At 39.8% G+C, this 13,875-nt stretch overlaps 1 protein-coding gene across 1 annotated transcript in view; it reads right to left on the reverse strand.

Annotated features, from left to right (window-relative positions):
- The window catches only part of LOC128354928 (plexin-A2-like), a 60,604-nt gene that overhangs the window by 11,323 nt on the left and 35,406 nt on the right, over positions 1-13,875 (reverse strand). The window contains exons 12-21 of the mRNA XM_053315039.1: positions 13,520-13,671; positions 11,366-11,483; positions 10,644-10,780; positions 9,950-10,117; positions 8,309-8,402; positions 4,314-4,553; positions 2,856-2,999; positions 2,090-2,324; positions 1,369-1,511; positions 58-326 (exon numbers count right to left, since the gene is read on the reverse strand). Coding sequence (XP_053171014.1) covers positions 58-326; positions 1,369-1,511; positions 2,090-2,324; positions 2,856-2,999; positions 4,314-4,553; positions 8,309-8,402; positions 9,950-10,117; positions 10,644-10,780; positions 11,366-11,483; positions 13,520-13,671 — 1,700 coding nt within the window. The remainder of the gene's footprint in view (positions 1-57; positions 327-1,368; positions 1,512-2,089; positions 2,325-2,855; positions 3,000-4,313; positions 4,554-8,308; positions 8,403-9,949; positions 10,118-10,643; positions 10,781-11,365; positions 11,484-13,519; positions 13,672-13,875) is intronic.

The following is a 13,875-nucleotide window of genomic DNA, read 5'->3' on the forward strand; positions in this document are numbered from 1 at the left end:
ACACTTTCACTTTGTAAAGATTTTTGCAATAAAACTTTTTTGCAACTGCTGGTTTACCTGCGTAGAAGTAGTTTGGGGTGGTTCTTGCTCTCCAGGTTGCGTTCTATAAGGTCGGAGAGCAGGTGTTTGAGGATATCCGTAGCGTACTCCAGCCGTCCCTGCAGAGCGGTCATGATAAGCGAGGCGACGTAGCCACGGTCACGCATGGAGAAGGAACGCTGCAGCTCCAGTGTACGGATGAATGTCAGCAGAAAAACCTTGTTATTCACCAGCTGAGCAAACTGCTTCAAGGCTTTCTCCACATTCGCCTGTCCGCTCCCCGGCACCTACATGCATCATACACACATCATGCAATTTAGCACACACACACACACACACACAGAAAGACAATCACGCTCATTAGATAATATTCACTCAATGAGAAAAGTCGTAACATAGAAGGAATTTGAAAACAGAATGAAAAATATACAAACATTCTTATATAAAATTGCTGATCCACAAAATGCACCATTTGAAATAATGCTTAGACACTAACCATTTTAATGACTGTGTGCAGAACAGAATCACTGGTGTGGCTACAGGCATGGCCTAGTGGCAGTGACTAACCCTCATGTGCAAGAAACCCTTTCACTTTATTGTATTATATGCTACATTTATCTGATTCAGTCTGAGAATATACAAAAACGTATCTTAAGGACTTATTACTTTGATTAAAAAAAGGTGAAAGTTTTAAGTACAATCAGAGAGACTCTTCAAAACAGAGATCTTTTAAAATAATTGTCATCATAATAATGGCTTGATTAAAGTTCATTATACATTGTTCCAAAAATAATGAAATGGCCAAATGATTAGTCATCAGGCTAAAAAATAGTTATGGAGTGTTTAAGAATTAAACCCCTGAGATCAGAACAATCATTTTTGAAAAAGATCACAGAAGAGTCTGTTTCAAAACCAGACCCTCTTGAGTTTGAGACCAGATGAGGTCCAATAGAGAACAGCTTTATAATAGCCCGAAAATTACATTTCCGAACACTTACGTTTAGAGTGTAAAAGGTCAAGATAAGTTGGCAGAGACTAAGAAAAGTTTTCCTCAAAATACAGTAGGTGCATGCTGAGACTGCAAACACCAAACAAATTCCACTCACAAGCTCCTCCAGCTGGCTAGGACACCATTAAACAAACACCTCAAACCGCGGTGAGTACGCTGGCATTTGCTCACGCTGCTTTGTTCGACAGCACTTTGACAGCTCTTGCCAACAAGCCAAAATCAATTTACTTTGGAGTATACCGGAGCCTTAAGGTCAAGACGTCAGAAAAGTGGTTGAAAGTGGATTCAAGTATTGAGCAGCCCCGCTTCAGATTCCTCACCTCCAGCTCTCGCAGCACAGGGTGATCATCGATGCCTGGGAAGAGAACCCTCATGGAGTAAGTGCGATAGTCCAGGTAGGGGATGCCAGCTCTGTCCAGATCACTCGTTAACTCGTTGATGTCTGTCTGCAGTTCTGCAAAGGCTGCAGGAGACAAAAGAGGTTTATCAGATATTTTACCAAACATCTTATCATGTCAAACATTTTAGCAGTTTATCATAGCAACCTTTAAAAAGCATTTTACTATACTATCCTCTCTCGGTTGTCCAAAATTTGCAGTTTAATTTCTGGATCCTCATGTTTGTTAGATTGTACAGTTCCTAATGTATCTTACAATGTATTTAATGCCAGGTATGTTAATTATAAGTCTGACTTTTTAGATGGACAAAGAGTACAGTTGTGACAAACTTTGTGACCATATTATAATTCAAAATACATACAGATTTATTTTCCCTCTAGTGTAAAAAATGTAACTAAACTTTTACAGCTTTAAAAGAACAATCCCATAGTTTTCTATCATAAATTACCTTCAGCTAGTCCCATAAATCATTCTCCATGTGTGCTCTATGTGCTCCATAAGTGTTAAAAACATCTGTCATAACATCAGTTCTCAAAGGATAATGCTATAATACGACTACGGATTAGATGTTCTTTTGGGGTGTGATTTTAACTCAACAGGATCTATGATAGTTTCATCTCCTAAATCAGTCAGTCTTACTTACCTTCCTTGCACTCCAGAGCCACCCGAGACTCCAGATTGTCCATCTGCATCTGCAGGCGCTTCAGAGTGAGGTCATTCTCATGTGATTTTCGTCTGTAGGCAAGCAGGACTATGATGACAATGATAAGTAGCAGCCCTCCACCAGCTGTGATGCTGAAGATGGCAGGAAGGGTGAGCAAGCTGTCAGACCTGATGTGAACTTCTCCTGGAGAGATGTGAAGTCCTCCTACTTGGACCTGGATAAAGTCAGAATAAATAACCATACAGTTGTAAGCTCTGTGTTTCAAAACAGTGCTAAAAAATGCTCACTAAGCTGAAATATTTACATGAAACAAATGAAAAAATCATTCATCAAAAGGCTGGCCATGAATTCAAAACAAACAACAAAACCAAAAAAAACAAAACAAAAAGCATCAGGTTATGGACCATTTATTCTGAACAACTGTCCTCGATAAAAAAATGTTTTAAAGTGTCAGACTCAAAAGCTTTGTTTTCTTCTTACAGCTGTCTGTTCATTATTTGCAAGCGTGCCTGTCAATAATTCTGGAGGGCAATGTGCTGTAATTGGGAATCTACCAGACCATGAGTGACAGACAATGACAGAAAGACAACGACTAAAGCCTGTCGGTGACCCACAAACACAGTGACGTACAGAGAAGCACTGACCCAAAGACGATGACCCACATCCTGGCAGACAGGCAACCACATGCATTAAGAGACAGAAACCTGCCGGACAGACAGAATATTACTATTACTATTAGACTGACCAGGACTTTGTGCTGCCCCGTGAGGTTTGGTGGTTCACAGAGTAACTGTGTGTCAGACACAGTGAGGGAACAGGGTGTATCTCCAATCAGCACTGTGTAATTCAGCCTGGCTCCACCAGCTGCAGATGGCACCAGGTTACGTCCCTGCAACATCGACAGAGAAACAAAGAGCAGAAAACATCAGTAGGTCCCACAGTATACAGTACACAGAGCAAAGACTGGACTATTCATTTGATAGCATTGATTCATCACATAAGCATGTGAATGCTTCAGATGAGCATCTTTATAAGAAATGGTCTGGTGTAAGCCGTCAGATGACAAATGATTCCAGACTTTATCTACTGTGCAGTAACCTCTGCTACTGCATACTCGTGTGTAATGCCAAGTGACCTGGCAAAAATACAAAGTACTAATGTTCACCTCTTGTTCTTTGGCAGCATTGTGGGTTTTTATGCCATTGGCAAATTTGCTTTTAATTTGCTTCCACAAAGCCTTTGTTTTGTAACACCACAACACCTTGTTTTACAAGTCCCTTAATTTTATACAAATGCCTGGTAATTTCGGGTTTTTATTTTACATTTTATTGATACAATAGTACAATTTGGTACCATCCTGCCGCACAAAACAAGAAAAGGTTGGTTTAAGTTGGTTTATTTGGGAAGTTTTAAGTGTGTAGTTTTGTGTGTCAAACTACATATATTCAAATTAGTTTGTTTCCTAAAAACTCTACTACCAAATGACATAACCCTTTTAAATAAAGTGTTAACAGTTAAACAGCAGCTACTTTTCAGAAGTGATTGACAAAAAAACACACACAACTACACATTGAAAATATATATATATATATATATTTTCTGTTAGTTAAAGGATTGTTAAGGATCTAATTAACAAATATATAGTAACCCAAATATGAGTGAGTACATAACAACTACATCAACTTAAAACATTTTCAGTGTTTTCTTATCATTTGTACCAAATTGCACCACATCTCTGTAAAATAGCCTTTTTATAAATTAACTGTTATATATCTGCAGCATTAATCCAAAGATGTCCAGGAAATTAGTTTAAAATTAAGGGACCTGTAAAGCATTAGTCTTTTTGTGTATTTATTGAAGATCATATGTGCAGCATTTTGAACTCAATAAATGATTAGGATGACTTATGGTGAATATATCATTTTCAGCCATTAGTGTGATTACAGTAATCGACCATCTTGGAGAATATTGACATCCAGTCTTTATAGTCTACTCTACACTGTGAACCATAAAGTAATATTTTTCAAAAAATGCACATCATATAGGATCAGATTTCAACCATATCCCATTGAAGGGAAATCAGGTGATTATCAGTGTCATTTTTTATGTCAGATAGTTATTGCCTTTAGAAATCCTCTCCTATTGCAGTTCAATAAAAAATGTACCATAATAGCAATAGCAGCTCAGATCTCCTCTTACTTACTTTGAGTATGATTGGAGCACCAGGTTTCTGCTCCAGAACGCCTGATAGGCTGAGGGGCTCCAGGTAAGGGTTGGGGTAGTAGACAAAGCTCGTGTTGTTGTAAGTGAGCAGAGCTTGGACATTGTTGAAGACGAAGCCAAACTCGTCCACATGTTTGATGGTCTCCTGGTCCGCCGTGAACTCTGCCTTCAGAGAGGGGGCGAAGCAGCTGATGGTGGTCGTGTTCAGCACTTTGCACACCTGGAAAGACATCAAATCAGGCGTCCGTGTTACAGAAGTCACAGTAAATACAGTCCACACAAGCAGAACTAATGTGAGACATGAAGCATTTCAGATAATGGACTATACATACTAAAACATTTTATGCATATTTAATTGAAGCAAACCATATTTCATAGTTATAGTTGTTATGCAATTTATTGAAATACATAGACACAATAAAGGTTGATTATAAAATAATATCAAATAAAGTAAGTCCCTGAAATTCACAAGTTAATATTTTATGCATTATATCCTGTTACCTTATAACTTAAAACATTTAAAACAATTTAAGATTTAAAATCTACAATAGTTTAAAGAGTCTTCAATAATAAGTGTTCTGTCGCAGTCTGGTTTTGTGTCCCTCCACCAGTCTGCCAGATTGCCCTCAGGCTTTTCTGCCTGTCTGGACTGAGTAAGAAGATGGACAAGAAAAGAAGTCCCACATTATATTTAAAGACCACTTGAGAAACTGTTGCTCTCTACATCGACTCTCCTTGGACCTAAGTGCTCAAGTAAAGTCTGACAGTAGTTATGTTATTCAGAGCTGCAGCTGTCTTTTAGTCCAATTTAAGTTACATGCAGCCTTAATGTGCAGACCGCTGTGCTTGACACTTTTATTGGTTCTTGTTTGTCAACAGCAATTTATATTTCTAGACTTTGGAAAAGGTTCTTGGGTCGGCGATGTATTGCTGACGTTTGTCTCTCATTGTTTGTTCAGTGTGACTTGTGCACTTTATTATTTGTGTAGTCCAAGGACAGTTTAATGAATGGTGGTTTGTCTATAATAAGAGGAGCTGTGCATGGTTATATTGTGGACTTTTATTTGGCTCATGGATGACGTTCTGTTTTTGATGTGTCCTCATCCCAGCTATTGCCTTTGGTGTTTTTTCCTGTTTTCCCAGCCTGCTGTTCCCTCCACACCTGCCCTGCATCAGTCTCATTAGCTAGCCCCTGCCTTGCTCCTTGTGTCTTCGGCAGCCAATCAGCTCCCAGCCCGCCCCCTTATGTCTTGCCACCTGTTCCTTGTTGTTTCATTAGCTCAGTTTGTTTTTGAGTCCTGGTATTCAGCTCAGTTTTGTTGGATCCTTTGTTCACTTTGCTCAGACTTTTTTTCTGTATTCTGTTTTGCTCTGATCAGCTCGTCTTGGTTTTTTTTTTTTTTTTTGCTTGCACAAGCCTTAAAAAAGACATCATTCTTTAGCCTTGCTCTGCCTGCAGTCTTCTGTATTTGGGTCCACCTGCTCCATTTCACCTAACAATAGGGGTCCCTTACACTTGTTTTGAATCTATAAACCAAGTTTGCTGAATGTTGAGGTTATTCCAGTAAGAAAATGTTTTTCCTTCTTGTTCCTACAGTTGAATGTCTGAGCTTCACTGTGGAGAATGATATATGGAGTAGCGTGACAGTAGCAGGCTTTTTTCACATTCTTCAGCTGAAATTGGAAATCTTCTATGTACTCCATTTAAATTCTGATTTTTAAGGAGTGGACTAAAGAGAAGGATTTCGCAACTAGTTTGGAAGTTAATCCTGGTCCGATATTCAATTTTTACAAGTGTGATGTTGAAACTTCAAGTCAGAGATTGGGACTTTACGGTTAAGTAGGAGACAACTTATGTCCAGCAGTTAAGAGACGTATTTATAGATTTTTGATGAGGCAGAAGGAGTAGATGCCATTTTATGGATTTTGTACATGTGATTATGCTTATTTTTTTCTGGAATAAAAATATTAGACATTATTGTTCTGAGCAAGAGTATTTTTGTGCATCTTAATACATGTGTGAATGAGGATCTTTAAGAAGACACTATACTTATCTGTGAAAGTACATAAAATCACTCCTCAGCTGGATCATATGTTGAAAGGCAAATGTTTCTATCTGTTTTCAACCCATTTTGTTGCATATCTACCAGAAACTGTGCGTCATATAAAGCTTTTCACATAAGCTGTCACTCCCTTGATGAATACCAAATTCCTAAAAGAGGACGTCATCGCTGCTGTTGTGTTTTAGTAATTTATCAATATTCAATAGCTCTCTGATGTTCTTCAATCTCCTCCTCAAAATCACGCAAATCCCCTAAATTCAGCCAGCTCCAGGCCAGTTTTTAAGCCTCTGTTTTTATCTAAGGTTTCAAAGTTGTTTCAAGTCAATTAACTGCTTTTGTAATTCAAAACATTTTTTTTTAGCAATTTGAGTTATGTTTTGGAGATATGTGGATAAAATGACTGCCCTCATTAAATTTACCAATGACCCTCTTTTAGCAGCTGATTCAGGTCAAAGTGCAGCTTTAATCCCTTTAGAGCTCAGCGCTGCCAGTGACACTGTAGAACATGCAGTTTTAATTGACTGGCTCAAATTCTGGGCAGGCATCATTAACACACCATTTAATTGGCTTAGGGCATACCTCTCACACAAAACATTGTCTACTGGAAAAGAAAATCCCTCCTCAACACACATTTAAGGTTCTTAGACTGTCAGTTGCTTTATCTTGTTTTTCTTGTACATGCCTCCACCTGAGCTTTGATATTTACATACAGCCTTTCTTTCCATTTCTATGTCAACAATACAGATATAGCCACTGAAACTTAGAGACATAAATTGCCTTGCCCTTTGTAAGGACAGCCTCTGTGATATACAGTGTATGTTCTCTGCTGTTAAATGAAAAATGAGAAGTGTTTACTAGTTTAAAGCTGTTATTAAGCCGAGTGATTTTAACTCCTTGGTTTTTCCCAATCAATTCCCAACAATTTCCCAAACTGAGATAGTGTATTGATGTACACTATCATATCATCACATGTATCCTATTTTCCCTCCTCAATTTGGCATAAATACAATTGTATTAAAAAATCTCTAACTGGTACGAACAAACAATCATATCACTATTTCTGTTATCTGTTAAATGTTTAATATGCTCTTCTTTAAAATGCCTGTCTGTTTAGATTTTAAGATTATACTGATCTATTTCAAAGTCTAACTAAAAGTTCCCTCTACAAGTTTTGATCCTCCTCCAGTCAGTGTGCAGTCTTAGACCCTTAGGCAATATCCCTGACTGGTCCAAAGTGGAAGATTTGGGGCTAAAGGTGATTTGCCATCAGGGCCCCAACACTTTGGAACAATCAATCAATTTGAAGCAACCTGCCTGAGGAGCTCAGGCAAGCAGAATCAGCACCATAAATCACCTGCTGAAAGTGAATTGTACTTCCATGTCAGTTTTTAAAATGTCATTTTGGAATGAACCATTCTATATGCAACCTCTTTCGAACCCTTTTGTTTATGTATGGCTTCCTTATTACAACCGCAGCAACAATGACATTTCACAAACTATTGCCCCATTAGGTTGTGCCGATGTAGGTCAAGCCACCGGTAGTTAATTTGCTATCCGTCCTGCAGGCTGCTTGGTAGCTAGACCGCATGTTTTCTGACTTTGTTTACACTTTGGCAAGCTCCTAAGTATATGGTATTTAGCACTCAAAACAAAACAAATCTGTCACCCTATCATGGCATTAAAAAACATTATTGTGTAGAAACTTTAGGCTACATCTTTAAAAATTAGTCAGTATAGATCAGTATGCAATGGCTGAAAGAAGTAAATGAACCACATCACTAAATCTACCTCTCTTACATGGGGAGGAAAAAACCATCAATAAAGAACAACTTTACGGTGCCATTTCCTATCAGCTTGAGTAAGCAACGTCAATAAAGGTTGAGTGCAGTAAATTTGCAGTTGTCATACTCACATTGACAGATTCATGGCCAGCATATTTGACTCTGACACGCGGCTCCTGAACTACATCCAGGTTGGTCCCAGTCACTGTCAGGGTGGTGTGTCCGCTGTTTGGAAGAAAGGAACATGTTTTTTTTTTGCTTTAGTAAAAAGTATTATTGGTCAAACATACATACGCAAGCATACTGCCCTAGCTCCAGGTAGTCCAAACCGACTTTTCAGCATGATTTAACTAGAATGACAACTGCAGAAAGATCAATCTTTTTAACTTCCAAACCCAACATTTTTCAGAGAAACTGCATTAATGCAGGTTTGAGGAGGTATAGCTGGCATGGCAGCTCACTCTTTGTTATTGGGCAGAAGAGCCAGATCAAACGGCGAACCAGCTGGCTGCTATTTTATATTCATCCACGACTGTGATGCTGGCATAGCATGAATACAGGTGCTACTTGTTTACATATCTGCACTAGATGTGATTAAAATAAACAACACTCTCTAATCTTTGCGTAACCTGTGCTGCATTGTGAGTTTAAAACACAGTATGAGTATGGAATTGGGAAGTAGAGAGGGAGAGACAAAGAGGGGGATAAAATACGAGAGAGAACAAGCGAAAAATGGTGTAGGGAAGAAAAAAAACTGGCCAGTCTAGTCAGCCTGACAGAGTGCCAATCCTTCTCTTCTCATACTTCAAAGGCTACCTAAGCTTGTAGGGCCACATAGTGGGACTGCACATTCGTGATGAGGGCTCTTGATTGCAGCTCCACAAAGCTCCTCCTGTCACTAGGCTGAGGGCCAGGGAGTTTCTCTGAAGTCTAATCTGCAGGGACGTAGTGCTGGGTAATCCCACCCGAACCCAAATTAAGTGCCATCTTTTATTTAGGGGAATACAGGTAACACACCTTTCAAGTGTGTTAGAAATGTTTATGCAGCAAATATTCTCCTTCACTGTAATTTTAGCAGCATCACACTTATGCATGTAAAAAGCAGCATGAATATAAGCACTTCTACGAACACAGATTTTCATTTCCATATATTAGCCACCTTGTTGTGATTACAGATTAGATTTTGTCATTTAATAACCTTGTTATTGCCGACAACCACAACACCTCAGTTATTTTCTCATTCTCACTGTAACCCTGACTTTGCTGGCTAATTCACAGATTGGCAGGCACTGTGATACACTAGGCAGACGGCCACATTTAGACAGATTTCTTTTTTCATATTACATTTTTATTGGAAAGTATACTACTATACTTGTGCGTCATCCCTCTTTTGAGAAAACACAATGAAAAGAGGCAGTTGTTTGCTATATATCATGGAAATAGCTCCCATTCAGACTTATTTGGAGTCTCCAATCAATCTAGGGCCATGCATTTCACTTTGTCTATTAATTTGATCTTTTTTCTCTAATTTAAAGAACCAACATACTTACAACTCATGTATGAGCATCTCAGAGCCATGTGGGACTCACACATTTATCTGTAATTTGCAATCATTTGTGAACTCTAACACTGCTAATATTTGCAATTCGCCAGTAAGCAGTTCTTGCAAATCCTTATTGTGTAACGGGGCCCAGGCTTGCATTTCTTTGGAGTTTGTGTTGTACATCTGGCTGGTGTCTGTGTGTGTGTGTGTGCAGTACTGTAGTGTTTACCTGGTGATGCTCCACAAAGGTTCAATGCGCTGGACTGTGGGGTCCTCTATGTACTCAAAGGCCAGACTACCAGGAACATTGGCCCGGTCGACGCTCAGGCTGACTTGCACTGGTCCCGCTCCAGTCACCGACGGAGCAGAGAAGCATACAATCTCTGACATGGTCCTCCTGGTGGGAGCAGCAAAAGAGGGATTTATTCATCCCTTTGATTGTGACTCTGCCCAGTTGCTGCTACAGCACTAAAATCCCTGGCTTCACACAGTTATGAGCCATGCACATTACCATGAGGGTAGAGGATTCATTATAGTCTGTCCCATCTCTTCCTCTTTACAGACACATTAGGGATGGAACACTGTAATTAGAGGGTGCTCTAGCTAATGGCTTGCTCTCCTCACCCTCCTGACTCATAACATGTGAGGCATTTTGAACTTTAAATAGATATCTATAAATACACAGAGAACAATACCTACCACTGTGTATTACATCACCTCCCCGTAAATCATTATTAAGACTTTTCATTTAATTTTACAGACATTTAATTGTATTTAAAGTGTGCTTCTTTAAATAGTGATATCCTACTCTGTTTCATTGAGCACAGAGAGGGCCTAATGTTTAATATTGTGTGGTGGCAGTCTCACTTGTGAATCTGGAGTCTTAAAGAATTTTAGGTAAAGATGGTTATCATCTGACTCACCTGTACAGCTCACAGGTCTGATTGCCAAAGTACACATTAACAGTGCTGCCAGCGCCCAGGTTCTCTCCGACAATGGTGATCTTGGTGCCTCCAGACTCAGGTCCTCTACCAGGGGTCAGTGCCAGCATCGAGGGGGTCTGTCGAGAACGAAAATTCATTAATGCTTCATCTAACATCGGTCAAATACAGAATTCAGTATGTCTTGTTATTCGTCTGATTCTCAAAATCCCTGTTAAACCAGCCGTTGCTAAATAAACAAACAAAAAAGTAAACTCCAAAAATGTTAAAAAGGTAAACCAAATCACTTCTTTGAAGAGAAAAAAGACATAGTTTGATAAAGAATAACTCATCAAAAAGGATTTACAACACATCCTCAAAAGCAAAGAAAATAGCTCTCGAATGCAGCTTCTTTTTAGTAGCCATAAAATGAAAATGATGCACACAATGATCATACCATTACAAAAACCTTAATTGTGTTTTAAACTGTCATATGCACAATATTTGTTGCACGATAAAAACATTATTTTAAACAGCCTATTGTTCGATTCTATCGGTCCTTCTTGCTCTTCAGTTGAAGATTGCATCGGCTTGAATGGATCAAGTTAGTAAGTGTTGTTAGTTTTCACCTTCAATCACATGTTGAACCTATTTCACTGCAAACACTCCATTCTTGTTTCTCTACAAATGGAGAAAATAAAATGTGTTTTTAGTGCTGGAATTACCACAAAGGAATAGAGCTGGGAGGACTGAGCACGTAGTTCTGGTCTGCATTCACCAACACACAGCTTAACTGGACCTGGTGCACTTCCCGTGTGAGCAGCAGCCATCTCGCACACAATCCTGTCGATACAAAAGATAAACCCTGTGAGACTGTGTTATCATTATGGCTATCATTATATAGATTGAAATGCAATTTGTTCTCTCATGTCCAAAATATGACAAGATAATCACCCCAAAATTTACAGAAATATTCCCACATTTTAAAACTTTTTCACAAAAAACACAAAAAAGAAACACTGAGCAAAACTCCGGAGCGCCTCATTATCTGGCCATTTCTCAACTGACTTGTCACTACAATGAGAATAGCTGATCTGCTTTAAAGATCAGTCCACCTTAAGTGAGTCTGGTCAGGTTACACCTTCGTCCTACTGGAAAGCATTTTGGCTGCAACACAGGCTAATCCATTGTCGCTAACTTCATGGCTAACATCCTTCACTTTAATCAGCAGATGGCAAGCAAGACAAGGGCACTTGGCTTGGCTCTTAAGTAGATGTAGCATTTATTGACTGACAAATAGCCTAAACTGTCTGCACTGCTACGTTCACTGCTATACTATTAACTCTGTGCTCTGGTCCCCAGCTTTACTGTGACAGTGCTGCCCCATCGTACGCAATGGGCAACAAAGTCCGCACTCATTCATTGTCTATGGGAAGTTACTAATTAGCTGCACAAAGCATGCTGGGATACTTGATGTGGTGGGCCAAGCTGGTGGTGCAATGACAGATCGGGACAAATTCTACAATTTGTATAAACTGGTGTTCGCCATGCCCCGCCAGTCGCACAGCCGCTACACACAGCGCTTTGCTCTTTGGCTGTCTTAATGTGTGCACTTCCCATGGACAGTGAATGAGTGCTATTTTTGTTGCCAGTCAGTTTGCATATAGTCAATCATTGATATCCTGATGTCTCACAGACCCAGACCCAACCCCCCAAATGTCAAAAACTCATCTGATTTACACAAATCACTTAAATGAACACTTTCGCATTCAAAATGGCAGTTTTTGCCAAAAGATGACAGGTTTTCATCCCTTGATGAATGCGAGCACACAAAAACACAGACTCACAACAGATCATCATGCATACGAATAATAACACAAGCCAGGCACACACACACACACAGAAATGTCACTGCTCTGTATCACATTTGATATGAATTGCACTGAGAGAAGATGGCCTCTGCTGGCCAGTCTGATTGAGGCAGACTTTCATAGAAGTTGTGGGTCAATATAGAGGGCCATCTTTCTTCCTAATGGGAAACCTATAACAGCAATATAACTCAAATGATAAACTACACCCCTCCCCATCTCCAGCACGATTGCCACCCACCATTACCTCTGGTTGCCATGACAACATGTGGGTTTCTTCAATAAATCAGTATTGCCTGTCAGGTCAATAAGATAAAGTGCTCCATGAATAAGTCATTATAGCAACTGACCCCATGCTGAAATTAATGGTTGTAACAGCTGTAATGCCATGTTTTAAAGCACTGTGTGCCAAATGAATGGCCCTGCTGAATGCACTGCTCTCTGCAACAAACCCTGTGTTCCCCAATAGAAGAAGAGCACCCAAAGAATCGTCCCTGCTCAGCTCTTCCACTCAAACATCACAAGAGTTTTCAAATTTTCTGCTGGTATGTTCTTTTTCTTTTTTCTTTTTTTTTTTTTTTTTTTTACAAGGATATAAATAAAGTCCCCGCAGCCTGAGCCCAATCGCATTACATGGCTGTGAGAGAAACACATGGCTAACAGATTGTCCCTCCAGTCAGCGACATGCAGCGCATTTCAATTACATCTGTGCCGACAGCCTCATAACGACAACGACACAAAGACTGTCTCTTCCTTTGGCTCTGACTGCACCAGAGCAATGCAAAGCCCCCCACACAATCCTACAACCTGATGAGACATCACTGGGCTCCCTCTTATTCACAGACTGTGCCTGTGTATGTGAGGGAAATAGTGTGTGAGGGAGAAAGAGAGATGGCATGTGTTTATTTTATTGCGCGAGCGTGTGTGTTTGCATCTCCACAGTATGTGTCTGTACTGTATGGTATGGATCCATGCGTTTCTAGGCAGGAGAGGGGAGTCAGTATCTCTTACTGTTCTGCAGTGATGTATCCATCCTCCTGTGGGACGCACTGCACTCCTGCCACTTTCACGTTGCCCTCCAGCTCAGAGAAAGACAGACCCAGGTTCAGGCCCTGGATAGTGACCAGTGTGCCCCCCTCCAGAGGTCCAGCAACTGGGCTCACCTACATAAGAAGAAAGAAGTCTTAGTAGGATAAGGAAAAATGTAACCATATACACCAGATATAACCTGGTCAGTTTTATCCACCAAGTTCCCCTCTGACTACACCTTCATACTATTAACTACACACTGAACATTGTAAAAACCTGCAATGCAAGTTTATTTTTAACGCATTATCTTGCTTTGGCTTTAGATTTCATTCTTCAGT

The sequence above is a fragment of the Scomber japonicus genome, chromosome 3 (genome assembly GCF_027409825.1).
Source record: "Scomber japonicus isolate fScoJap1 chromosome 3, fScoJap1.pri, whole genome shotgun sequence".
NCBI lineage: Eukaryota > Metazoa > Chordata > Actinopteri > Scombriformes > Scombridae > Scomber > Scomber japonicus.